General features: G+C 37.9%; 1 protein-coding gene across 9 annotated transcripts in view; it reads right to left on the reverse strand.

Moving 5' to 3' along the window:
- Nucleotides 1-27,151, reverse strand: part of NAALADL2 (N-acetylated alpha-linked acidic dipeptidase like 2) — a 423,086-nt gene that overhangs the window by 133,580 nt on the left and 262,355 nt on the right. For all 9 annotated transcript variants that reach the window (XM_032119479.1, XM_032119480.1, XM_032119477.1 and 6 more), the window contains one exon: nucleotides 12,571-12,721. In XM_032119479.1, the coding sequence (XP_031975370.1) occupies nucleotides 12,571-12,721 (151 nt within the window). The remainder of the gene's footprint in view (nucleotides 1-12,570; nucleotides 12,722-27,151) is intronic.

The following is a 27,151-nucleotide window of genomic DNA, read 5'->3' on the forward strand; positions in this document are numbered from 1 at the left end:
TGGATCCATCCCCTAATCAGATGGTGTGACTCCTTCAGCACTCTCAAAAACTGCTTATGAACTACCAGGACCATTCCTTAAAGTCAGGGAAAAAACTAGAATCATTAAGAGTTACAGAGTATGTCAGATAACTGACTAATGTATTTCTCACGTATCAGGAACCTCTTAATAAAAACTCTAAAATTAGATTTGATACTGTCATCTTCCTCACTGCACAGCACCATGTGAAAAATCTTCTTTAATGTCTGCAATGTACAGGCTGTAACAATATAAGTACCCACATTTCATCCACCCAATTCTCTCTTTAAAGTTAAAGCACACACAAAACATTCACTGCTTCTTCCCATTCTGACAATTACTGCTATTTTTATCCTTTAGATTGGGACACGAATGAATACTTGCCATTGTTGTAATTGCATTAGATGGACATGTTAAATCAGGTGAATCAGTCACTTCTCCCATTGCCAATTACAACAGGTGTCAAAGAAGTTCTCCCCTATTTTAATTTAAATGGCTGCATACCACCAACACACAAAGCACCTTCTTTGTCCTCACAAAGACTGAAGTTCTGAGACTATGGATCAGGAGTGAAGACCAGGAAATTAATCACATGGCACAGCTAATAATAACAGTTGATTCAAATAATACAATATAATAGCTGATTTAAACAACAATAAAAAAAGCTGAGTTTTAGTTAAAATGAACATCTGATTCTGTTGATTAATGTTTTGGGTCAGAATTTAAATGTGGAGATAACTGTGCAGTTCAGGCCGTGCTTCTTCTATTTAGTCCCGTGTTTTGTTTCCCTTCCAATCACACAGACACCTTTCCCAAAAGTGCTGCAGACATACAGCACTTGCCAGCTGGTCTGGAAGGGAGATACTGGAAGGTATAACAGCTCTGGGGCTTTCTGGCTTCATGCCACAGTCCCCAGGTTCTTTCAGGCCACCCTGTCAGAGCTCACTTATACTGTTACTTTATCTTAATACCTGTGTCAGCAAAAATCCAGCTGTCAGGCTGAATTTATTCAAAATTGTGTCCCTTGATCACAGAATCACAGTTCAGGTTGGAAAGGACCTCTGGCCCAACCTGGTCAAAGCAGTGTCAGATCCAGCAGCTCAGGACCAGCTTTTTGGGTATCTTCTCTGGGAAACAAACTCTCCATACAATCTGTTCCAGTGTCTGCCCACCCAACAGTAAATCTGGTGTTCACAGTACTCAAATATTCAACACACAGTGAAACAAAAGAACATAACAATGAAAAATGAAAGATAGGGTTTTTCTCATCTTAAGGCACAACAAGGCGTTAAGATGTCTGTTCACAAGCTGACCCATGGTGAGGTGTGCATGCCAGGAGAGGAACGTCCTACAAAATCACAGCCCTTTCCTGCAAGTTTCAGTTGTCCTTTTGTGCTGTAAGAGAACCATTAGGGAACAGTTTTTGTAGCAGCTTCTATGAATAGCAACTCCTGTCTAATTTTTCTTTTATTCTATGAAGCTGAAGGAGCAATTGAGACAAAGTATTTTAATAAACATAAGTCCTGTAGAAACAAATCAGAAAGAACCTGACCCAAAAACAGGAGAGACATTAAAATTCAAGAATGATCTTGGCTAGGATCACAGAGATTTTAACTTCGAAATGAGTATAGATTTGTGTAGCTAAAAATTACTTTATCAAGATTTATGTTACAATTTGTAAGTCTCTTGCAGTATTTCTACATATGCTTTAGGATTTGTAAATCTATTACAGGATTTGCAATTCAACTTGTCATCTTACAGAGCAAACGAGAGATGTACCTAAATCTTATCTTAAAGCACTGATTCCTAAATCAGCGCTTCAGAGTTCACAATTACAGGTCCATTGGGTAAATCAGAGGATAAACCCAGACTCCAAAAACACAGACGTATTTTGTTTAAGATAAAATTGCCAGAAACTCAAAAAATAAAACTGAACCTGTAACTTCTGGAGAACATTGTTGACCAGACTGCTGCTCCTGCCTAAGTCCTTTAAGCACAGCAATTTACTAGGCTTTGGTGTGTAGTACTAAAAACCAAAAATTACGTAAAAAGCATGAGCAATGCCTAGCAGTTGTGCCACCTACTTAAAATCCATGCATGTTTTCTTCATTTGTGTTCTGTTTTGGAATTTATTTTTAATTTATGTATAAGACAGCAGTGAAAGCTGCAATTTTAGGCAGCACACTTCCTCCAGTATCTTGATGCTCAGAAAGTAATGCTTTCACTTAAAAACCAGGATATGCAATGAAAAAAGAGGTAAGAGCATCTAACAACCTAAGATGACTCCAAAGTAAAATTAATCAGAGTCAGAGTTAGTTAGTACCTATATTTTTTGGTACTACTGAATTTCATGCCATCCACCCAGTCCCTTAAAAAAAAAAACCCCAAAACCAAAAATACTCCTATGAAATGACCCAGATAACATTTATACAACTCTCCTTACGTGAGCCACCTGATCTTGGCTCAAGACATTTTCCACTCATGCTATCTTTGCAAGGCCTATATTCTCTTTCTGGGGAACTTCAGAAACATTCCTCAAGAAAGCCCATGTCAGGTGCTGTATCTCATTTTTCAGTGGATTAGCAGCACATACCATTGCTGGCTCAGAGAAATATTTTGCCTCTGACCAGCAAAACTCAAAGATAAATCTAATGCAGAAGTTTTTGGGTGGGAGTAGAGTAACCTAAAAGGGAATTAATTCTTAGTTTTACCTCATCTTTACACCTATTTTACTACTAAAGTAAGCAAAATGGATTTTATACTATGCAAAAATTACTACAACCCAAGTTGCAACTGCAAAAGGCTTGGCAATGTGTGGTTCAGCTCTTCCAGAGTATGCAAAATACTGCTGAAAATCCCTTGCAGTCATGGATTAAACTAGGCTTAAAAGAAATCACACAGTGGACTAGCTGAAAGACCACTGATGCTTGGAAATCAAGAAAAAAGTCAACAAACCTAAGCATTTTAAAACATGAGTAAGCCAGCTGCTCTAAAATTAGTCTCTTTGTTAGGAGCATTATACCAAAAAGGAACAGACTGTCACCAGATTTCAGCTTTAGCTGACAGCTACTACAAGAAAAAAAAAATTCCCTCCCAATTAGTCAGCACAAGCTGCTTAATTTGTTCATTATATATTTTGCAAAGGGTGGTCCCTATAGCACAATATTTTAAATAAATATGCAAATCATTATATTATTATTCTGAAAGATCTATGACTTCAACGAGGTTTTAAATAACCCAAGAGGTGTCACTCTTTTTTTTTTTTTTTTCATTAACTCAATAGACCCACCTGTCAGCTATGCAAAATTACTGTATAAGTATTGGAAGTTACACACACTTTGTGCAAATGCTTTTCTTAAGAAATCGAAACAGTTCTCAAAGTTTCAAAGGTTTATTAAAATCATTCTCATTACCTGGTTTTGCCCATGAAAAACATGTCAGATAAACAAAAGCCTTTGCCAGCAAACTGACTGTTTCTCACTCTGGCATTTTACCCATCACAGAGCAAATATTGACTGGCACCCCTGCATACAAGACAATCCAAGAGCACTGAAGAAACCAGCGTGGCGAGCTGCCTCCTTGTCAGAGACACTTTCTCACTTTCATAAAATTCTCTTGTATTGCACAGCTGACCCTTGGCCACCTCTGAGTGTTTTTTTTCCAGTACCATCCCCTTCCCTAAATGAAGCTTCCATGTTTCCACAGAGCAAACATCACAGCATTCTAAATTGTTTCTGTAGAAGAAAGGAAAGAACGCATTTGAATCCAACCCGATGCGGTCTCTTACAGAAAGGAGTCTTGCACTTTGTACCACCAACAGTAAATTCATCTAAGGCCCCTTAAGCAGGAAGTCCCCACACCCCCAGTTACACTGAGTGAACTTAGGCAACTTGTCTACAGTGGTTCATAACATCACACCTAAAAACCATCCAGGCAGAGGAAACTCCACTCATCCATGGATCACCACTGGACATGATTCCTCACTTCTTTCTCATCCAAATGTATTTTCCAAGGCTACATTCTGCCATACCTAAGGAACCTTCATCACCCAAACCGCAGCAACAAGTGTAGCTTGTGATACTGAGCAGCATGACAGAGGGGAAAAAAGAGATTAAGAGACCACTAGTGAGAGGAAGATGTAAATTCACTCATCAAGGCAAGCCCTGATGGCCTGAGAACCCTGAGTGATGAGGGAGCTCGTGGATGTCACACTGAGGCCACAAAGATCTTACAAAGTTCACAGTGATGGGAAGACATTCACAAGGACATGATGAAAGCAAATATCACTTCTATCACCTTCATTAAGGTGGATCTGGTATCAACCATTAGTTGCTTTGAAGGTGACATAGCAAATAATCTTGGAAATAATTTCCAAAACTAAGAAGGACGAGAAGATCACTGGGAGTGGTATGAAGCTGACTCAGGGATTGGACTTAAGGAGAATCTGAGAGACATGGAATTGTTTATTCTTGAGCACAGAAGACTTGTGGGGAATCTTATCTGTGTGTAAATAATTGATGGGCATGTGGAAGACTGGAGCCAGATTATTCTCCAGTGGTGTTCAGGGAATGGAGGAGGGGCAACAGGCAGAAAGTGAAATATAGGAAATTCCCCTTAAATAAAAGAAAAAAAAAAGCCCATTTTATGGTGAGAGTAATCAAGGACTCAGAGGTTGTACATGTGCTTGGAGATGCTGAAAACCCAGCTAGAAAATGAACCATGAAACTTGCTCGACGTGACTCTGCTTTGAGCAGCTGGTTGGTCCTTCAGCAATCCCTTGTTGGTCCACAGGGCCCCTTTCAAGCTCAACTACAGTGTGATTCTTTTCTCCTGTGATCTCTTTACCAACATCAGGATCAGGGATATCCCAGGCACTCCATGATCCACCACGCCCTGGAGCAGACTGTCACTGAAATCAACCCCCTTCTCCATCTATTTACATGGTTCTGACCACTTTTGATGAAAATCCACTGTTTACCCTGCTGTCCCATAAGCTTCCTTCACCACTCATGATGCCCTTTGCAAACCAGCTACACCCTCACAAGAGACTCCTCTCTTTCCCACCCACACCACCTCTTCCCAGTTCCCCTGGGCAGAGCATTTTTCTGTCTCTGAAGGAAAAAAACAACAAAAACCAACAAAACCATCTTTGAAAAGTACAAGAAAAATGCTTTGGAAAATTGGTCAAACCCAAAGTACAGTGAATTACTCATGTCCTTTAGAGCTCTGAAAATCAATACTATATAATATTTATATATAATAAAGCACACGTTTCTGCAACAATGAAGAATTTTCCACATCTCCATTTCAAGATGATTAGGTTTTCTTCTGGGGGAGTTCCTACCTGTCTGAAAGTAGGAAGAGGTGCTATTATCTTTTTTACGCAGCTGCTGGATATGGTAAAGCAGTGGGCTGGAACAGAGATCAAGTCAAATTAAAGATGGTTTGGTTTAGTCTGGCTTTCAGTATTAAAGCTGCACTAGGAAAAAATTCAATTATAAAACTAATTGTATCTTTAATTGCTTAAACCATCAGCCAGCTGACTTTATGGCACTCTTGCTACTGTGCAGGTGCACTTGCAGGTGTTGACTGCAATATGTAAGAGTTACATTGTGGTATCCCAACATAAACACAGCACTGACAGGATAAAATACCACGGTAATGCAGACATCTGAAAATGTATGGGAAAGGTGGCCAAGCTTTATAAGGAAACATAACTCTTTTATGTAAATATATATCTATATCATCTGCTTTATCGTCCTGTGAGGGGCATCTAACCTGCTTTACAGTCATTCTGGTTCTGACTTTTTTCCCCTTTGGACAGAATTATTGGTTGAATCTGACCAGAGTTTGCACTTTGAGACAGTCCTGTTTCTGGCAATTACAGCACCACCAATAATTACGTATAGAAAATAACCTAGAAGAAATGCCCATCTTTTCCTCTGACAGGTCATCTTAGCAGCATGCTTGAATAAAAGTCTTCTTCAAAAACTTGCTTTGTAAATACAAAATCAACTAGAAAAAGGCACAACTTACAGTGAATTGACTGTAATTGACTGGGTCCAAAAGGTTCAAATTGTTCAACCACATAACTCTTTTATCTCTTCCCTATATTTAAAAAATTCCATTTTTTAAAACATTTAAAATGGAAATTAACATCTCAAAATCTCCCTTTGGCGTACAAAACTAAATTAACACTTAATAAGCCACTAAATTCAGCTTAAATTCACAAAAGCATTCTGCCAGCCAGCACTTCTTTTAGTGGAACTTAACCCTTATTTGAAAAATTAACAGCTTGTTTTAAATCTAAACTGCCTTAACAGTCTCATTTAGAGGGAATCTTTTTAGAATGTACAATATATCACCTGCAACAGAAGAAGGTGATAATCAGACTCAACTATTAGAAGTAAAGAAGGCATAGGACACTGATGTTGTTTTACTGTAATACTAAAACAGGAGTTTTGGAGCCTACAAAACCAAAAAAAAACCACACTAATGCCAGAGAAGGGTGTTAAGTACCAAATAACTGGCCACAGAGCATGTGGTCCATAAAACTGGCCTCAAGCTGACAGTTCAGAGCCTTTTTGATTCTGAAAATGGGTTGTTATATATAACAACTTGAGAAAATGGACAACAATCCACCCCTCTGCCTTTGCAAACCAAAACTTTCCTCATCCATACATAAATAAAGAGAAGTTTTTCCTCATATCCTGTCTCGAGAGTCTGCCTCTTAATCCTGGTCCTATACACAGCCAGGAGTCATATATGGGAGTGCAAGGGGGTCCTCAAAAAACCTTCCCAATGCCATAAAAAGGAACCTCCCATCCCAAATTTGTGCGAAGACAACAGATTTCAACCAGGCTCTGCAGGAGCAGATTCCAAGGCACCAGCTGGATTCACTGCCATGCAGTGATGTTTGCTGTTTTGTGAGCACACCATAAATTAACTCACTTGCACAAATCATGCTGGGCTGAAATATGCCAGTAAAGTTATGGCAGGACTTGTTTCAATCATGATTGCACAAAAGATTTAAATATTCTGAATTCACTTGCGAGTTGGGTAGCTTCAAAAGTCTAATCTGGACTCCATTTAAAATGTTATTTTTGCTGGATGAGAGAAAAAGCAGCCTCACTGGAAAACATTCCGTAGTGAGTCACAGCTGTTTAGTAGTAGTTGGAAACTGTCTGAAATGCCAAAAACATTGAGAAGTCCTCTGCAACTTCCAAGGCATCAGGAAGAATTTAGTCATTATGTTTTCCACTCAGCTAATTCTGCAGCATAGGAAGTGCTGATTTGTTGTTTTCAAATAATCTGGTCTTCATCACTTGTACATTCCAGTTCTTTTATAAATCCAAAACTTTTAATAACTTTCTGTTTGAAACTGAGAAAAGTTTTGACCATATGTTTCATGATGGCATTTGCAAAAGTCAAATGATCAAAACATTGCTAGCAAGCTATTCCAGTACCATTGCCAATGATTTCTCCTCTCTTCTAATATTTGAATTAATAAAATCACAATGTTTTCAATTAAAATTTGCTTCCAAGAAAAACATTATATGCAGCTTAGTAGAAAATAAAGTGATATCCACACACTCAAACCTGTGATCCTAAAATATCTTGATGTCCAACTAATTCTCTCAGTTTTAAATACATGTAAACCTAACTGAAAGCCAGACAGGAGGAAAAACTAAAACCCACAAATCCAAAAACCTCAGAGCATGTAATTTGGCACTAACATAGAAATTTAGTTGCTTTATTGTATCCTGAAAACTCTCAAGAGGCAGATCATGGATTTAGATACTCTTGAACTATTAGTGCTACAGATATTATTAAAAATCTGCTGAAATTATTACATACTGCATTCACTATTCAAAGGCCAGTATTTTTCAAAGATTTAGCTCTCTATTGCATTAGCACTGATTTTTGTTCATACAGAAAATAACACAGTATATCAGACAGAGCAGTGTAGTTGGTCTGATTAAAACTCTGTGGGTTTTTTATGGCAACCACTGAAATTATGTCCTAAGTCCAAAATAAAATGATCAAGAATACATGTAGACATACATACAACACACACCTAAACTATAACATGACACTTTAGCTTTTCTTTCTCCTCAGCTTTAGTCTGTCCTCAAGGAAAATCAAAGAACCGTACACAGAAGCCTGACTGTAGACAGTCACTTTACAACAAATTATCTTTATATTTCATTTATCTGATGTTATTAGCAGAAAGCAAACACAAATTTTGAAAAAAGAAAAGAAAAGAATTATTCCCAGAATCATTTCCACAGCTGCAGAGGCAAGCATAGAAATATATTCTTGTGACTGTGTTTTGTTCTCAAAAAGAACAGACAAACCAGGGCTGAGGACATCCTGTAAGAAGTCATGATGATTTATAACAAACCATTTTAGAACATATGTTGCATATGCATGGTTAAAACCATTACACAGTGCTCTATTTTCCAGCTAACTTCTGCTCAGCTGGTGGCTTCAGAGGAGTAAAATATCATGGAGTGAAGGACAGAAAGGACAAACCCCGATATTAAGCAGGGCACACCTAAACCTACAGAATCACAGGGCTGACTGAAAACAAAGCAGGCACACGCTTCCACCCCAGCAAGTACCTGCATATCCACATTCCAAGCAGTGGCAGCAGTTCCCCGTGTTTGCTGCAGGAGAGCTGCCTAAGCTCAGTTAAGGAATGGCACATTTCTAAAGAGGTAAATGTCACGGGGTTTTTATGGTGAATATTTGGTGTTTAACTTTTGTTGAACACAGTGCGGTGGGTAAACCTTGGCCAGCTCCCAGACACCTACCCAGCCATGCTCTCATTATCCCTATTCCACAGGGTAAGAGGGAAGTAAGATGGAAAAGATCAGGGTAAAGATGGAGAGATTACTTACCAATTACCACCACGGGCAAAAGAGTGTCAGCAACTGCCAGTTAAAATGGATTTGGAAAGTGAGAAAACCAAAAAGATTAGAACAGCACTGTCACCCTGCCCTTTTCCAGGCTTAATTTTACTCCCCTGCCTGTCCAGCATCCTTGTCCCTTCTTAAATACATTTTCAGAGGCATCACTGACTTTGCTGATGGTCTGAGCTGTGGCCTGGAGCGGACCAACACCTTACCAATCCTTGCCTTCCTTGTCCCTTCCTCTGAAATCAAATCCTATTAGCAATGTTTGAGGAATGCTCATGCCAATTCTTCTGTCTGAATAATGTCCACTATTCACAATTCTAGGGACACCGTGCATTTCCCCTGTCACTGATTTTTTCACCCAAATTCCTGTAATATGGCTCACATGACCAGCTGTTAACAATTACCTGAACCATGCATGACTTCCAAGCAGACCCCTTTTTCTTACTGTTATAACCTCTACATAACAATTCCCTAAAACAACATCACACTTGAGACTCCAGCTGATACCGTAAGATGGTATTTTACAGCTGTTTTATTTCAGCATTTTTAAGCTTGCAGTATTTTCTATGATGCCATCTGAACTCTTCCTGAAATAATTTCTATTCCCCCTCTGCACAGATAGGGATTCTATTATGAGGCACCTTATCTCATGGGCAGGGTTCTTAGTGCTTATCACAATGCCACTTTTCTATTTACATAGTAGGATTGACAAATAGATTCTATCCATATTTTTGTTTACTGAGCCATTTCCTGTGTGGAAACAAATTTGATTTGAAACAGCTCTAGAGTCTAGCAATGGAGAAATCTAATATGTGCCTGCCATACGAAGGTGGATGAAAAGAAGTACAGCAGTCAAAAAGTCAAAATGGAAAGACAAAAGTAGATGGGGAAGTTTTACACTATTCTCCTAAACTTTATTTTCAAGACAATTTTTGCTACACAAGTCTCTTATTTCCCTCCCAAGTTTCTTAATCCTGTATGTTTAATTCCTTGAGTTCCACCCCCTGGATCTATTTCATTTCAAAAGGAGGAACACAGAAGAAAGATTTCTAAAAATGAAGGACACTAGTCTTTGGCAGTCAGAACCACAGACAGAACTGATGCTCACAAAGGCTCATATGATTGTTTCAGGACTGATAGAATTATGATTGGAAGAGTCTTAAGAACAGAAGAACTAAATTATGAAACAGAGCTGCAGAAACTTTCACGTAAGTACTTTTCAGTTCTCCTTCTCATCCTTACTTTTTCCCCTTTGTTAAACAGAGATCAATAAAATCATTCTACTTGTAGGTAGTTGGCATCTCAAACCCATCCTCAAGCTATTTCTATGCATTCAAGATGATTCATATGCAGAACTGCAGCATTTAATCTTCATGAAACAGAAAATGTGAGCTGAAACCTCAGGAGAACTCCAAAATTCTCTCTGAACTATTACATAAATCCCATTTTAAAATGTTGTCAACTTTGAGAAGAGATCTGTAAATTATACCACTTGCTGAAGACTTTCTTTCCTAGGAAAAAACTGAGGCATTCCAATACTCTGATACCACAGAGAAATTTGTTTTCAGACCACAAGAACGTGAGAAACACAGGCAGCAGCATGAAAATCCAAGTTTCCTACCTTTTATTCACCAAGTAAAAGACTAGCTTTGGATCACTCATCTTACCAGGACTTTCCCAGTAAAAGGGAGAATGCTGGTAGGAGCAGCCTCGAGACTGTGATAGTAACAGTTCTTCTGGCAAAGTGTGAAGTGCAGATGGTGTCAAAGATATGCCAATAACTTAAGCAGGAGCTTCCAATAAAATCTCTTGTAGTGCTTATTACACTCTGTGAATCAAAGTGAAAGGGGCAGCCCAGGCTCTTTAGCTCTTTTATTCCACACGTAGGCGGTTTAACTACTGTACATCCAAGTGCATCCCCCAGGGAAAAGCCTGCACTCCAGAAGAATTTGCGTCTGTCCCAGGCATGAGTTACCTCTAAGCAAGTCTCCAGAGAAGGAAAATCATCATCAGAAACACAGAAATTACTTCCATCTGATCTACCTCCCAGTGACAGAACCATACAAAAGGGTTTTCTCAAGTATTCCTTTGAGCTCCTTCCAGCTCATCATGGCATTCAATGATCAAAATATAAATGACCTTAAACATGATAACCTGCTCCTGCTTAGGAATGCTGCTCAGAGATTTAAAACCACAGACAAGCCACGCTAAGGCTTCCACCACAAACCAGCAATGCACTTGTAACACCATTGTCCATATAATTAAGCTTCTCTTTCCCAAACTAGAGACTGGAATGCACACTGCAGATGAGATGATTTACTGACAGAAAACTAACACATAAGGTTTAGACACTGAAGTGGCATCTTCATGTTGGTGTATCTGTTTTAATTAGCTTTACTTTTCATGTAGGGTAAATAAAACATTAAGGAGTCAGCCAGACAGAGACACCACAAACTGTTTTTCAAATGGCTCCATGAAATGAGCAAGAATAAAGCTTGAAGAGTGTTATATTTACCTCTGTAGCTCCCAGGGCACTTTTAAGAACACTGGGTCAGGTACACTGAGACACTGAGAAAAAGTGCAATTTCTTTCCCACTGAGCTGTCATGGCATTCATGCTGTGAATAGCTAACACCCTTCTTTGACAACCAGGCAAATATTTCTATTTTCTGCCATTCTAGGCATGAAGTATCTCCACATTGCCTCAGTTGATTTAGTGCCAATTCAAGTCAAACTTTAGATGTCTGAGTCAGTAACCGGACAAAATACTCTTGATGAAGCCTTGTCACAAACTCATAGACTGCTGCTTAATACATTTCCAAATAGTTAGATAGTAAAAACAGCTGTAAAGCTGAAAAAGCTGCAGAGAAGCAGGACACACATTCACTGAACTGCCAGAATGGAGATTTAAGTAGCACATACAAGTCAAATATGCTGCTGGTTCTATTTATCGTTAACATTGATTCAAAAAAAAACCCACATAAAATTATATAAGACAGTGTTGTTCCTGGAGACTATGCTGTTCCTTGAAATCAAGTCTGTATTTGCCATCTTTCAAAAATACATGTATTTAGAGAAACATAATTAATAACCAAGTCTATCTGGGCAAGGCTAAATGAACACATCCTGTTCAAGTGATAGTAGCACACAGATACTATAAACATTATTTTTTCTTAAAACTTTTAAAATATAATTGACTAATTACATTTCACTTGCACATATCAACCAAAAATTTTCATTTCTGATACTATGAAAGAGGAAGACAGGATGAAGGGAGTAATTCTTTCCGTGGGGACAGATCCTGTGGAAAACGCTCAGGAGCCACTGGATCAGTACTTCACAGTTTGGGGTTTGTTAATGAAATAAGAATAAGCAGGTAGTGATAATGGTTCAGTGTGTGAATACTCAAACACAAAACACGATAAACTATTCAGAGTGCAGACTTTGTGCCAAGAGCTTAAAGCACTTTTGAGACTGGATTCCATCCTTTAAGCCATGCTGCATTGCACAGCGTTTCCTTACTCAGACCCTCTATTTCCAGCAGGATTTGGTTTAGTGCTTTTACTCCCATACCTACAATCTTCAGATAATTAAAATGCCCATTAAGTGAATAAGCCCTGACCAGTACTTACCAATACTGGCATAACCAGGTGTGGATGGATCTCCTCTGCTGTTCAAGGAGACCATAAAAGCTTTATCAGCAAGGTCTGCAGTCTTTGGTAAGTCACAAGGATCAGTGTAAAGGAGAACACCACCAAATCCTGCATCTTCCAGCAGAGAAAGCTGAGGGAACAAAGCAACAGAGGTGATCATTAACAACAACAGTGTTAAAACACATTATTATTTTTTAAATTACTGCTGAGATAGAGGCTTTGCCATGCACCACGTTGTCACTCATACAAAGGTGCAGTGCCAACGAGCTTGTAGCACCTTAACGGGTTTTCACATGATATAAACACCACCTTGAAAATGCCTCAGTTTTGAAAATAATATCACTAACACATCTTGAGTTGGCCTCTCATATTTTCCATCTCTAAGATGTTCTTGCTTATTTTATCTCTTGAAGGACATAGTCCACACTGGATGTTTGCATACACTGCTATCAGTCTTGCACAGAATTTCTGCACACAGTTACTCTTCAGTTAAGAGAGAAAACAGGAGTTTACAGAACATTAAAAAAAATTAAATTAAAAACTCCAGTCCATCTTACCCAAATGCCGGGATCTGCCTGCTGTCAGACAAACAGCTTTTATTTTGTCTCATTAGAACATCAAAGTTTGAGTTGGAACTGGTAATTAGAGTTTCCAAACATCCACCAGATCTGGGCCAGAATATCAGTGAAACTTCCCCAAAGTCAAGGGCAAAAGCATCCAAGTGCCATAACTTGCAGCAGCTTTTTTGACTGGAAAACCTCAGGTTTTTTCTTTCATAGAGAACTGAAAAATAAGTGGATTTTATTCCAAAACAGAAGAAATCGAACGGTAACGTGGCAAATGCTCCCATGAAATGAGATGACCTTTCTGTGTAATGCTCTGCATATTTGGAATTGACTGAAGACTACTCAGTGATAAAAAGCTATATTAATTTTTCAGACAGAAGTAATTCAGGAATTTAAGGATTATCTTACTATTCACTGAGCTACTTTAGTGATGACTTCCCAAATGTCTTCAAATGGTCTGAAGAATGACTGCAGGTATATGATGTTTCTACACAAATCTGATTTCACAGGAACCTGAGAACTTGTTACTACACCTTGGTTTCTCAGTTCAATTGTCCTCCTCCTTCCATATTTTAGACCCTTCATTTTTTTTCCTGTGTATGTATATATATAATTTTCAATTTATCTCCTAGCTGCTGGTATTAAGGAATGTTTATGCACAGTTCTTTGTGGCTTTACAAATATGTAAATTACATGAATATATGGCATTCAGTTTGAGCCTCATAAGCATTTGGTGTTCAGTTCTGCTTTACTCGACAGCTAAGACAGAAAAAAAATAAAAATAGCAGCCTACTATTTGTCATATTATAAAAATAGCAACCTACTATTTGCCATTCCTGTAAGTAAATATATCTAATATTGTGATTTGCTAAGATTTTGAGACTTGTCTGAATTCAGATAAGCAGATGCAAGTTGAACCTGTGAGTCACTTAATCTTACCTATCTTACTCAAACAAGCAATCCATAGATGAAAAGGGATTCTTTGAGAGAACTCTAGTCAGATGAACAGGAGAGTGAGAGAAGGTGATTAGCTCAGATGCTTAAGAATGTATTGCAGACCTTAAACATAGTGCAGGAATAGGGCTTTCCCAAATGGTAGGTTCATTTATTATTGTTTTGTTCTGTTTCCAATTCATGCTCGTATTCAGATATTCAGACAGGATTTGATTGCACAAAAAACAGGGTGGGAGAACCAGGGACACATCATAGCTAAATGATGTAAAAGGCAGGATTTAAAATAACAAGTATCTTTTCCTGCCTCCATATCCAGTATCTTTTTATTAAACCCTGGTTTATTAAGCAGCACTCAAGACAGGAAATACAGATGTTTTTGGGTTTTTTTAAGACAGTTTTAAAACTTTATACTTAAAAAAACCCCAAAAAACTATTAAATCCCTCAGTTTTACTGAGGGGAAAGTTAACTACACGTCTGTTGTTCCCAAAGTGCAGCAACCACTGCTGCCATGGCTACAATCTCTAGTAAGAAGTTGTGTCGCACATGCAAAATTACAAAACAGCTTTCAGACTCCAGCTATAATTGCTGTTTTTTAACTTTACAACAGTGACAGCACAATTATATCAACAATAAATGTGCATTATTGATTCCATTTTCATCTTAAATAAATCAACACTTTACCAGACATAAATTGTCCAAGCACAAAGAAGCCAAAGGTTCTGCACATTTTTTTACAAGGTAGACGATTGTAGATTAATTCCTTCAGGTAAACCAGTGTACATCTATTCAAATCAATGGATTATTTTAGATTGCAAAATCATCCAACAGCAAAATCTGCTCCTTATGATTTTGGATGTATGCATTGTCCCTCTCCCAAAGTCAGAACAAACTGGAAACAGCAGAACCCTTGATAAAACAAGATGCAGTGCATGCTGTTAACCCTTTAGTTATTTATGGCTGCTTGAGTCCTCAGTTTTTAGAGTTACTTTAAAAAATGTAACTGTTTCAATTCAGTATATTAAATGACCCCATAAAGCATTCTGGACTCAATTTAATCTAATATGAGACACTTGCTGCTTTATCAAAGGCTCTGTCGTGTACCTGGGGACAGATTAGCCTTGTAAACTCTACACACCATCAGGCCCCATTAAATTTAAAGATGATATGGCTTAAGCAGTGAAAAGACAGATTGCAACAGTCTACAGAACTAAGTTTGGCTCTAAAGGGAAAACTCAAAGCTGCTTGTCCATTTTAACTGCACTATCTCTGAGATGTGGCAGTGGAAACACTTACCTTTTGCACTGACACACAGGTGACAGAGACCAGGTCTCTCCTGCACATTTCAGACAAGCTTTACTGTGGGACTTTGGCCAGGAACCTACTGAAAGTTACTGGGTCTGAAATAAGCAAGTTGAGCATGACTATTTGCTGGGGAGAAAGAAAAGAAGGAACAAGAAACAGGGGCCCACTATCTTTCATAGGTGGCTTTAATGTGTTTTAGCTCACCTGAGGCTAGTGTGAACTTGAATGAACACTTAAATGGGGGTTATATTAATGATCTGAACACAGGAACAAACCTAATCTAGAGAACAGACTACAGCTTCTGTGAATCAATCTGCAGAAGAGCTGCCCTTCGATGACTGGTGATAGCAGGGAAGCAATGCAGCAGCTCCTGGTCTCAAGCTGTGTTTGTTATCTTCCACCTGAGTGCAAAGTCTGAGTTTCTGAAGATCTTTTCCCTTGGTCTCTTCTTCTCAGCTGAGACCATCCTTGCGCCTTGCAAGCACCAAACAGCACAAGACCAATCAAGTAACCAGCCTTCATTATTTTCCAGGGACTACACTCGACTGGTTACCTGCTCAGAGGCTCAGAAAGGTAAAAACACACTGAGGCACGGAGCTGTTCCAGCAGTACCCTGGCTTCCCAGCGGAAAATAAAGCGTGACTGGAGCAGCACTACTCTGATGTTCTGTGCATGGGAGCCACATCTGGGGTTGAGTTTAAGCTGTCATTTCATGGGCAGAGAGCGGAAAATCACATCACACTTGGGTCTCACCTGGATTGCAGTAACTATGAGAGCAGAGACAGCTGAGAAACAGTTTCCTACACTATTCTCTCATTGCAGCTGAACAGCTCAGATCCTGTTTCTAGATTCTCTGATCCAGCAAGACCCTGATGGTTTAATTACTTAAGCTTGGCATCTTTTCCCCTCCCTTTTGCTGATTCCCAGCAACAGTTCTGCTGACAAATACTTTAGAAATTAGCAATGTACGATCAACTGACGAGGGGCATCACAACCCAGTATATTCCTAACAGTGATGGTTAACAATACTTAATGAATGCACCAGGAAAAAAGAAAGAAAGGAAGATGATGCAGCTAACTGTGGATTATATCAACCTACTAACTGCATATTAAAATAGCTTCTCATTATTAGCAACTTTTACCATATTTGCAAGTGGTCCCAAAATATGGACAAGCCTTCTGAGTACCCTGTCATGCCACTGAACAGACAGTTCTCCACCTCATGGTGTTTACAGTATCAGCAGCGCAGTTTGTTGGCTGTGCTTTATAAGGTACAACACCAGCCCTATTACTGACAAATATTGCCTAAGTCCACTTTCTAAGATTGTCCATTTAAGTGTCTTGATCCACAGAAATGATTGAACCACTGATTAGCTGGCACAGAAAACTTATTTCACAGGAGGAAGTATTTCAGTATATTCCCTGCAAGTTTAATGAAAATGGGGTATTGAGTAGACAAGAGGCAGGGGCTGTTAATACACCACTGAGAAGGCATTAATAAAAACTGGAGAGCTTACCCTTAATGGAAGGGGGAAAAACATGGAAGAAATCAAGAGACAGAGCAACAGATGTAAAGGATTACAGAAACTTGTCCACAAACTAGACACCACAAAATCCAACCTCAAGAAACAGAGCTGTGAAAAATTTGTTCACTAATCCATGGAACAACCTGTTCTTTTGTCAACTGATACATTATTTAAGATAAAGCAGTTCAGTACAAGATATATTGGCTTACAATTCTATACAGTAAGTGACTTTGCCATCATGGAAGGTACTATTCTTACTCAAAACAAGTAGCAATAACTGTGTCTGGAAAACTTGATTTAAAATACAGCAACTTCCAAACATTTTACCACTTGTACAGAGATTTTCAGCTTTTGATAAATCAAATTCTACAGCTGGAAAAAAATGATCCAGATCTCTTATTATTACTATAGGTTCCCTACTGTTACTAGGGACAATGCAAAGCCAGTGACATTTTCTTATTTGATCTAATTCTGTTTCAACTCTATTACATAAGGCTTCAGACTTTCAATCCCTACATAATAGTAAATAAAACAATATAGATTAGCAGCACAACAATATTTAGGAGTTCTATCTCATTATGTGTTCTATACTATGCTAGTATATTTTAAAATCTACATTTCAACAAGCCCTTTAAGCACACCTTGATGTCTAAAGTCAAAAGTGCCAAAAAATGTAGTGCTCATCTTCAGAAGGCATTACATGAATGGACTTCTCGCTCTTGAAAGTGTGTATCCTGGCTGTATCCTCACTCCTGTACACAGATAATCACACTAATAGATATTATGAGGCTGCTCATTGAAACTACTCATTGGTTTTTGAAGGGGTTTTTTATACCAAAAATATGTCTGTGTCTGGCAAAGTAACAGAACCCTAAACAAAGGGATAAAGCATGGTTTAGCTACAAGCACTTACAGAGTCTTAAGAAGAAGGTATTTTTTTAATGCTTAAAAGGGCAGTTGACACTACTTAAATCTCCTTAAAGCTATACACAAAATTGCAAAAAATTGTATTTTACACAATGACTGCTACAGTGTTAATTACATCACAGCTCATCAGACAACAAAGGACTTTAAGTGCCAACTACTGACAGCAAAGTTAATATGGGATCATGTTGTTATTCTAACATACAACCTCCTCCATATAACTTGAGGCCAAAACTCTTCCTCTTCCTAAAGGCAGATTCACAACACTGTTTATTACAAGTCCATTCAGTGATAACAAAGCAAAACATGGACATAGCACATATAGAAAAGAAGAAACAATTTCCTGTTTATATGTTGATTGTCTCTATATAATTTTCATCCCCTTTTCTTTGTCCCTTCCAGGTAAACCACACAAAAATGCATGCAGAATTTTATACTCAAAGTCATAATACCTATGGAGCATGGAAACGAAAATAGTTTAAAGAAAAACTAATTAGAAAAAAAAATTATACCGTTTACACAATAGTATTTAAGAGGAAGAAAGTATATCAAACATACATGAAGAAATACATGTATGTACCTAATACATATTATTCTGAGTAAAATCAAATTTATTAATTTAAAGAAAAGCTCCTACTGTCATTATACTTCAGTGCAATGATCAGCATTAATTAGACAAAAAACAGTAATCAGTTTTTAACTGCTGCATTTTTCAATTCATAGTGCAATGTGCAGAAGACATGGTTCATTAATCTGAGACACAGCTTTACTGGACAGGTTAAATGTTATTAATTACTCTTTTCTACTGAAGTCCCAATTAAAATCATGATGTTCTGAAAGGATCTCCCATCTCACTTGACTAATTGGCAGTACATAAAATTACCAAGCAAGGGGAAAGTTACATTGAAACTGTTGGAAGATCTCAGTGACACAACATCTTTTTATTTCTGTAACAGATTGTTTGGGTAGAAAAATAAGATTTAGATATTGTGGGTGTAATCAGATGCTGCTGTCCTCTCAATTACCTACTGTAATACAGAGCACTTGGAAGGGGCTGTGGTAACACAAAACTCAAGGTGGAAAAAACCCACTTATATACAGGTATCTTCATTTATATATCACTCTTCCAAATTGCATCTTTTTAACAAGTAAGGTTTGGTTGCACCTTGAATTTTTAATACTGCACTTGATGTTTAATCACGCTCCAACATTCTCCATCAAAAACATTGAAGAGACACTGTTCAAAGGAGTCTGTGGCAGAACTCTGTCTGCAGAGGTTTTGGCCTCTGCTAAGGCTGTAAAAGAGGAGGATGCAGCCAGTTTAATGGCTGCTGCACGGGGACCATGAAAACAAACACATCTTTCCATTCCAGCTCAAACACCGTCCTTGCCAGAGGAATGGCACCATTGTTAAAGTGAACAAACAGGGATGGGAAAGGGATTAAGCTGCATAAAACTTCAAACAGCCATAAATGCATACACGGTGGTCTCATAAATGACAGGCTGCTGCCATAAAGGTCTTAGAAGGGGGAAAATGTATTGCAGTGGAATTTATCAACTATTCCTGCCATACAGTGACATATACAGGAATGATACAAAATCAAACAGCTGCTCTGTATCATGCAAAGATATTAAGACTTCGATGTAGTTACTACTACAGAAAAGTTAACATGAAGTGCATTTATTTTTTGAAAGAATCTGATATGTATATCTAAGATTTTTAAAGACATTTTCTTTCATCACTTTCCAGACTAAAATTGTCATTCACAATTTTCAGAATTTTGGGTGTTTTTTTTAAATATCTAAAAAATTATTTCTAGGGAAGAGAGACTTTTATTTTGTATTTCCTGGATGTCCTAATGAATGTGGGAAGAGAAGCAGGAGGGAAGGGTAAGAAACTTTAGGATGTTAATCAGAAGAATCTGCATTTGAGCGATGGGGCTGTATGGCAGTGATGAGTAAGAGCTACTTTGCACATCAGTTTACCATCCACTGTATTTTTAAGTACACTCCTCTATCAGGTAAGTGCTATCCAAGGACAGTAGACTTTTCAATTAGCACTGGTCCCAAGTTTGTTGTGTGCTAGTTTGACTGGAAATCCATGCACTGACCTCTGGACAGCTGTACTGGTTGAGGAAAAACCTTCGGAGGCTTTTTCCCCCCACTCTCTCTAAACCAAAAAGCATCTTGGTTTAATTCTGTAATCCTTGCACAGAAAAAATTTTAACATCCTGGTCCTACATGTGGTGTTAAGCTTATCAAGAACTGAATGTTCTGTCCCATACTTTTTCCTGTTTGCTGCCTGCTCATCTTCTATATAGTTTTATCAAAGAAAAGTAATTTGTTACACATCAGCAGTTTTTAAAAATGGGATTTTTCACAACAGGATATTTGGACAATTAAACATAAGCCAGATATACTGCCAGTTCCCTGCACTAGATTTTAGCAACTTTTAATACAAATTGAGTGCATATTTTATTGCCAGATCTTGCTTACCACTGCTAAGAAATTCACAATGTTCAATCTAATTAAAAATGAAATTGAACTACAATTCCCTAGAAACAAGGGCTGATTGGACTCAATAAGCTTTACTTAATTTATTTCAGAAACAAAATAATTGAATTGCTTACAGTCCAGAAAAAATGCTTCATTATTTGATGAGTATATAATACAAAGCCTTCCATATTGCTATTGCTTTCCTACATCTTCAGGAAATACTACTCACTTCTAAATAAGCATGTAGAGGAACACTGTGTGCATAATAAGTCTCATTAAATATTCAGTAAACATTAAAAAGAAACAGGCTGTATGAATGTCCAGATGAGCAACCTCCAGAAAGCCAAGAGCATTTCCCTGTTCACACTGAAACTGTTGTTTCTGATTATGTTTATGGTTATTCCAGTCTATGTTTAGACTCTATTACAGAGAGACTGAAGATGAAGATCCATCATACAAAAAACAATTACATAAAGATATAATTATATCTTGCTAAATCATCAAGAATAAACTGATTAGACCCTTTGTTGGATTTTATGCATTTTACCCAACTTTTGATCCAAAATCCACCAAACTGCCAACGGAGTCACAGATGTGAGTCAAATCTGCCAATGTCCCCTTGCTCTTTTTTCTTATTTATTTGCTTTCCTACCACTAGAAAAAATAATTAAGATGAGCAGATCCAATTTTCAAACACTGTTCCCAGCACAGGGCACTTCTCACTCAGAAAGCCGTGGTGTCAGGTTCCCCTCACCCTTCTGCACCTTGTGCAGAGCACAAAAATCAAAGCAGTATTCCCCTGGTGAAGTGGCTGCAGTTTCACTGTGCCAGCAGCCATTCTGCTCACCACAAACATTTAGGGCACCTGCTCCCAACCTCAGGTGAGCTTCAATTCTCTGCAGTCTTTTTCTTCTCACTCTTGACTCCAGCAGTGAGCTCCCAGCCAGGAGATACCCCAGTCATGCTATCACAGAATGGATTGGGTTGGAAAGGACCTTAAAGCTCATCTCATTCCAGCCTGCCTTCAATAATCTGCAAGACTAAGGGAGTACATGAGCAGAGAGCAAGAGAAATACCTACTTGTATAAACATCCCTCACTGTGCCTCAGATGCAGTGTAAACTCATAACCTTTGATTCTTTCTACGGTCTTTTCCCAACTAAAATGTAAATATCCTTGGAGTGCCTGGAATATAACACTGGAAGTTAGCAGTGTTGAAATGCAAACAGCCCAAGCCATCCTTGTATCTCCAAGATCAAAGTAGGATTATGACTTTCCTAGCTCCAAGAGTGTAGCTGTTGTGTGGTATCCACCAAGGCACCAGCAGATGTTATCAGAACCCACACAGCAACCAGACAGAGATTCTCAGTTAAGGCACATTTGCTGCCCCAAGTAATTGCATATTAGCACAATTGTTAGATTGCTAAAACATAGCTGCCTTCACTGGACCTGGGCCAAAACAGTACCTATTCACTTATTTTACTATTCTCACCATTATTATCCAATTATTACTACTGAAAGATTCTAATCTTTGTTTTGTTCTTTGTAAGTACAAAACACACTCCCTGCTCAACTCTTTCCTGGTCTATTACACTGCATCCAGGTTTCATGCTTTTGAAATAACGCCTTGAATGTAATATAACAGTCTCTTTTGAGGCTGTATAACAGTGTTATGTATTTTTAAATTTAAATTTTATTTAATTTTATGTTTCCAAGTAGAACATATAATGATATAGAGTGTGCTATACATAAGCCTCAGGCATATCTATATATCAACTAGGAAAACTGAATATTATTAATTGGTTAATGAATATTTCAGTTTCATTTACAGAAAAGAGCAGTGTTTAACTACTTGGTTAGCATGCCTTTAAGTAAATCAATACTCAGAATGAACTTATTTATTTTCCTTATTAGAAAAACGGTCACAAACCTGGAGTGATAAAAGAAGTGATCGTGAAGAATGTGCCCCAGTGCATAAAGTCATTTCAAGAACTATAAATATTAAAGAAGTTATTACAAACCTTAGCAATAACAGTTCTTTATAAATTATCAGTGCCGATTTCCTCTCCTAAGCTCCCCTAGAAATTCCAAAATTAAAAATTACACTAGTCTTGATTTTGTTTCCTCACTGACATTTCCAAAACTAGGATTTTTTACCACAAGAACTTATTCATGAACTGTGCTACACAGGACTTATCATGAATGCATCTTTCATACTGAACATCAAGGTTTAAAGTGGAATATGTAATAAACTGAAGCACCACATAATGTATAACTCTGGTACAGCAGAACTGTGGGCAATCTACACAAAAGATACAACAGCTGAAAAAGCCAACATGTACAGCTTTTGTGTCTTCCCAGGTCCTTTCTTTTGCACTGCTTTCCACTCAGCACATCAGTAAAACAGAGCTCTGCCTCCTCCTGTGACCTACTAAATAGCCCATTTCACCAAAATGAAATAGTAGAAAGAGCTACATGAAGGAGGTCCAAGGTTGAAGTACTTGATGAGAACAGGGAAGGCAGCTGGATTAGTTTGGCAGCCACAAAGCACTACAAAGTCATTCATTCACCAGCAGTTAGAAAAAAAAAGCCAAACCAACAACCCCCAGCTCTTCCTCAGTAACACCAGTCTACAATTAGTTCCAAAACATCAATCCAAAATTATGTCCTTCCCCTGAAAAATATAAAATGTGAAAAATAAGTCCAATTTTCTGTCACAAAAATTTCTTTTATGCAGCGATTAGGAAAGGAAGACCCCAATACCAAAGCAAGGTCATACCAAGGGTGGTTAAGGAAGATGTGGCAGTAACACTCTTGCTCTGTCACTCTTCTCCTCAAGTAGGTCATTGACAGCACAGTATTTTTGTCTCTCTGACAATTTCTTGGGGAAGACCAAACGAAAATATCTTTTGAAACCTTGTATGTTAAAAAAAAAAAAAATACAGTTCACTCCAATGGGCCCACTGAAAAGATTTAGCACCACTTACAGCTCCTAGAACCCCACTAAACTTTCTAAATGACAAACAGAATACTGCGGCTGTAAGATGAATGAAAAAGAAGTACAATAAAACTCATGATCAATCAACACCTGTTACACCACTGTACCTCAGAAGAACTTACAGGAAAAGTATTTAAAGAATACACAATTTTGCTCTGGGGGGAAAAAAACCAAAAACCAACACAAAAACAAAGAAATTCCAAACCTAAAAATCCAAATAAAAGCTCCATCTCAACACTAAGTTATGCTGCAGGGGCATGTAATGAATGAATGGCCTGACACAGAATGAAGATGACAATCACAGGCCTTAGCCTGCATTTAACTGCACCAGCTTTACATCAAAATAACACCCTCAGTGTTAATAAACTTAAATTGCTAAGAATCTAAAATTCAGGCTTTCTGACCTTTATTTGTTGGTCTCCCCTCTCAAGTAAGAAGTGACAGGATGAGAGGAAACTGCCTCAAATTGCAACAGGGGAAGTTTCAATTAGGTATTAGGAAAAAATTCTTCACCAAAAGGGTTATCAAGCATTGGAAAAGGCAGCACAGAATTGGTGGAGTCACCATGCCTGGAGGGCTTTAAAGGATGTGTGGATGTGGCACTTGGGGACATGGTATAGTAGTGTGTTTGGCAGTGCTGAAGGAACTTAAAGATCTTAAAGATCTTTTCCCACCTAAACTATTCTGTGATTTCATGTGCAGGAAGCTATTTATCTCAGAAAATGGAAAAATAATATACACATAATTGTTATGATTCTTTTTGACAGCAAATGCTAAAGATTAATCCTAAAATCGACAAAGTACATAAAGATAGTTAATTGTAGAAATAGATACAACTTAAACCAACAGAGAAACTAATTTATACTCATCTTTCCAACAAGGGCCTACACAGTTCTGTTAAGATACTTAGAGCAGGATGACAGGGGTTTTAAAATCAAATTTACCTTTTTGAGATTTTGTCCACATCTACTGAACTGTCCCTTCAGAGAAAATTGCTGAAGAGAATGATCTGTTCACATGACATTCCATGAAGATACTGAGTTAAGGAGGCAGCTCTGACAGTAAAACCCTTTTCTGACACAAATCAACTCCTTGCTCCCAATACACTAATCTTTGATTATTAAGAAAAAACTTCAAACTTTGAAGTCTGTCTTAGAAATATTTATCTTAATTTCATTTCACAGTCACTGACATTAAGTTCCAGGCTTACCATCTGAGATCTTTTCTGGAACAAAATAACTGAAATTTTCTGGAAAACACTCTTTCAGAGGGCCATTGTTTTATGTTAGGTTGGGTTTTTATTGCTCTTCAAGTTTAATTAGAGAACAGGGTTACAGAAATATCAAAGATATCTCTTTCCCTACAAACACCTTCAGAGGCAAAACAAATCATCATGCAACACACCTTGAGCATGAGATACCAACTAGCTTAATTCAGGAATAAAAGCTTACAATTTTTTTGGGTGTTGTTTAAGGAGCACAGATTTGTTAAGAACTCATTACACTGTCTATTAATCGTGAGTCCAAGAAAAAAAAAAAATCTCTTAATATCCTTAAAGGGTGAAGATCAATGGACAGCATGCAGCTGGCACCCTCAGAATTGCATCAGTTACTCTGGGCTGCTCAGGTTTAGACTGAAGCTGGAATATTTTGTGTATCTTTTTTTTTTCTTCCCCCTCATAATAAATGGGAAAGCATTAGCAGAGTTTTATATATGTCCTATCCCAAATGTCCAATTCCGTATCAAGAAATGTTTAAGTGTTTACATAGAGGACCTCACCTCCAAAAGTTATTGCAGAGAGAAACCCCATTTCACAGAACAGTCATGATTATAATTAAATTGCTCCAGACATATCCTCCACTTCAGGGAATCAAGACACCTGTGACTGTCATTTTTAGGAAAAGGATACCAGAGGGAAAAAAAATATTACCTCCTACTTGCTTTGCAACCCATCCTCTTCCCTGAAGCACAAGCCATGCCAAGGAAGGACATCAGGCTGACAGAGGGCATTTCTTACATTATGTTCTCACAGTGACAGAAAGGAGGAGAGGTTTTTCTGGTCCATAAGAACTTCTTGACAGAAGACTAAGCAGCTGATCAGTCTGGATGAGAGATTGTCTGTGCACTTCACCATGACAGTTCATGGTGACAGGATTTCAACAGCCAAGGTGCTGTGTGATGGCCGTGACCTTATTGTCATGTGAGAGTTTTACCTGACCACACACCACCCATGGCTTCTTTTGCTAAAGGGGAATTGTTCTGTAAAACATACTCTGCAACAAGCATGTTTTTCATATTAAATAAAGTGAGTTTTAATGTGCTTAAACATAAGGTGGTGTTTTCCTGTTTCTTCTGGAAACCTCACTGCATCAAGCTTATCTCTTTACTGAGAACTAAGATCTGTTGTATTAACAATCAAGCTAATTTGGATATCAAAACTTAGGCTTTCTTGAAATTAAATAACATACTTGTAGTTTTATTCTGTTTGCTTGCGAACAGAAAAAGGGAGAAATAGGCAATTTAAGCTACTCTTCCCCTGTTACCACTGCTATCACCAAGTATTGAACAATTCTGCACTGTTGGCAGGTCAGAAGCAAATCTTAGTTTCTGTATTTTCTGTATGCCTTGAAATAACTTCACCTCCAAAAAAAATAAAGCATGATGAGTGACAATGTCAGATTTTGTCCTTGCAACTTCCAGTGAATCTGTACAGTACTCGCATCAAAGTTCATCCAGTCAGGTATACTTGCAAACAATATAAATGAATTAATTATCAATTAAGAAATCATTAAACATATTACATTTTTTGTAAGATTCATTTTACAGTTCCAAGGAGTCCAAGTTTTTCAGAAAAAAAGTACATGCAGAAAAGGCACACATGAAAACAAAAGGCATTTGCAAACAGATTCTATTGTATGTACAAATGTCACAGCAAAATAGATTTCTGTGTATGATAGTTTCACATATATTTTTTTAAATACTAATATCTTAACCTTTCCTAATTAGCTATTTTCTGATGACCACATTACATTGAAAAGGAATTAAATTTAAATTAAATACCCTGTAATGAAAATATCTGTAGTTTCATCACACTGTACCATACCTCCAACCCCACGTTGCTGAAGGCAAAAGTCATCTTTTAAAGATGCTGCCATTAATGTCAAGTGTGAAGCACTGTGCAAATAATATACATACAGTCCTTGTAGGTATTTCAAACCAAGAAAGACAAATACATTCTGCTTTGAATGGGACTGTTCTTAGGCAGGAAGAGGAGGCCAGATCCCAGCTCTCCTATGCATTCCAAATGCCTTCCTTGTATCTCCTTTTTAAGGAACACTGGAGCACCTTATTGTAAGGGATAGTAATTTCTACACAGATGCTCCAGACTAATTAATTTCTAGTCTGTCATAAAGATTTCTTCAGTCTGTAATTCAAGAATGGCCTGAACTAGCAGATTTGGGCTTGCCTGTTTTTCTTATACTCTCTAATATGGTAAACAGGAATGGGACATGCCCAGTTGGTTAAGTGGATTAAATGTTATCATTTTTCCTCTGAGATTACAGTGGAGGCCTGACTGAAATGAGTTGTCAGGTCATTTCCCCAGTGGACATTTTATAACATAAAACCATCACATATAACTGAATGCTGACATAAGAAGCAATATAGTCAATTCCCACTCCAGGGAAAACCAAGATTGACTCAGAAGTGAAATATATGCTTCCATCTTATTGAACAGGAGGTCTCTCTAGGTCACCTCAAGGTCACCTCTGAGGCTGTGTAGTAAGAATTCTCAT

Source organism: Corvus moneduloides, chromosome 10 (genome assembly GCF_009650955.1).
Source record: "Corvus moneduloides isolate bCorMon1 chromosome 10, bCorMon1.pri, whole genome shotgun sequence".
NCBI classification, from domain to species: Eukaryota; Metazoa; Chordata; class Aves; order Passeriformes; family Corvidae; genus Corvus; species Corvus moneduloides.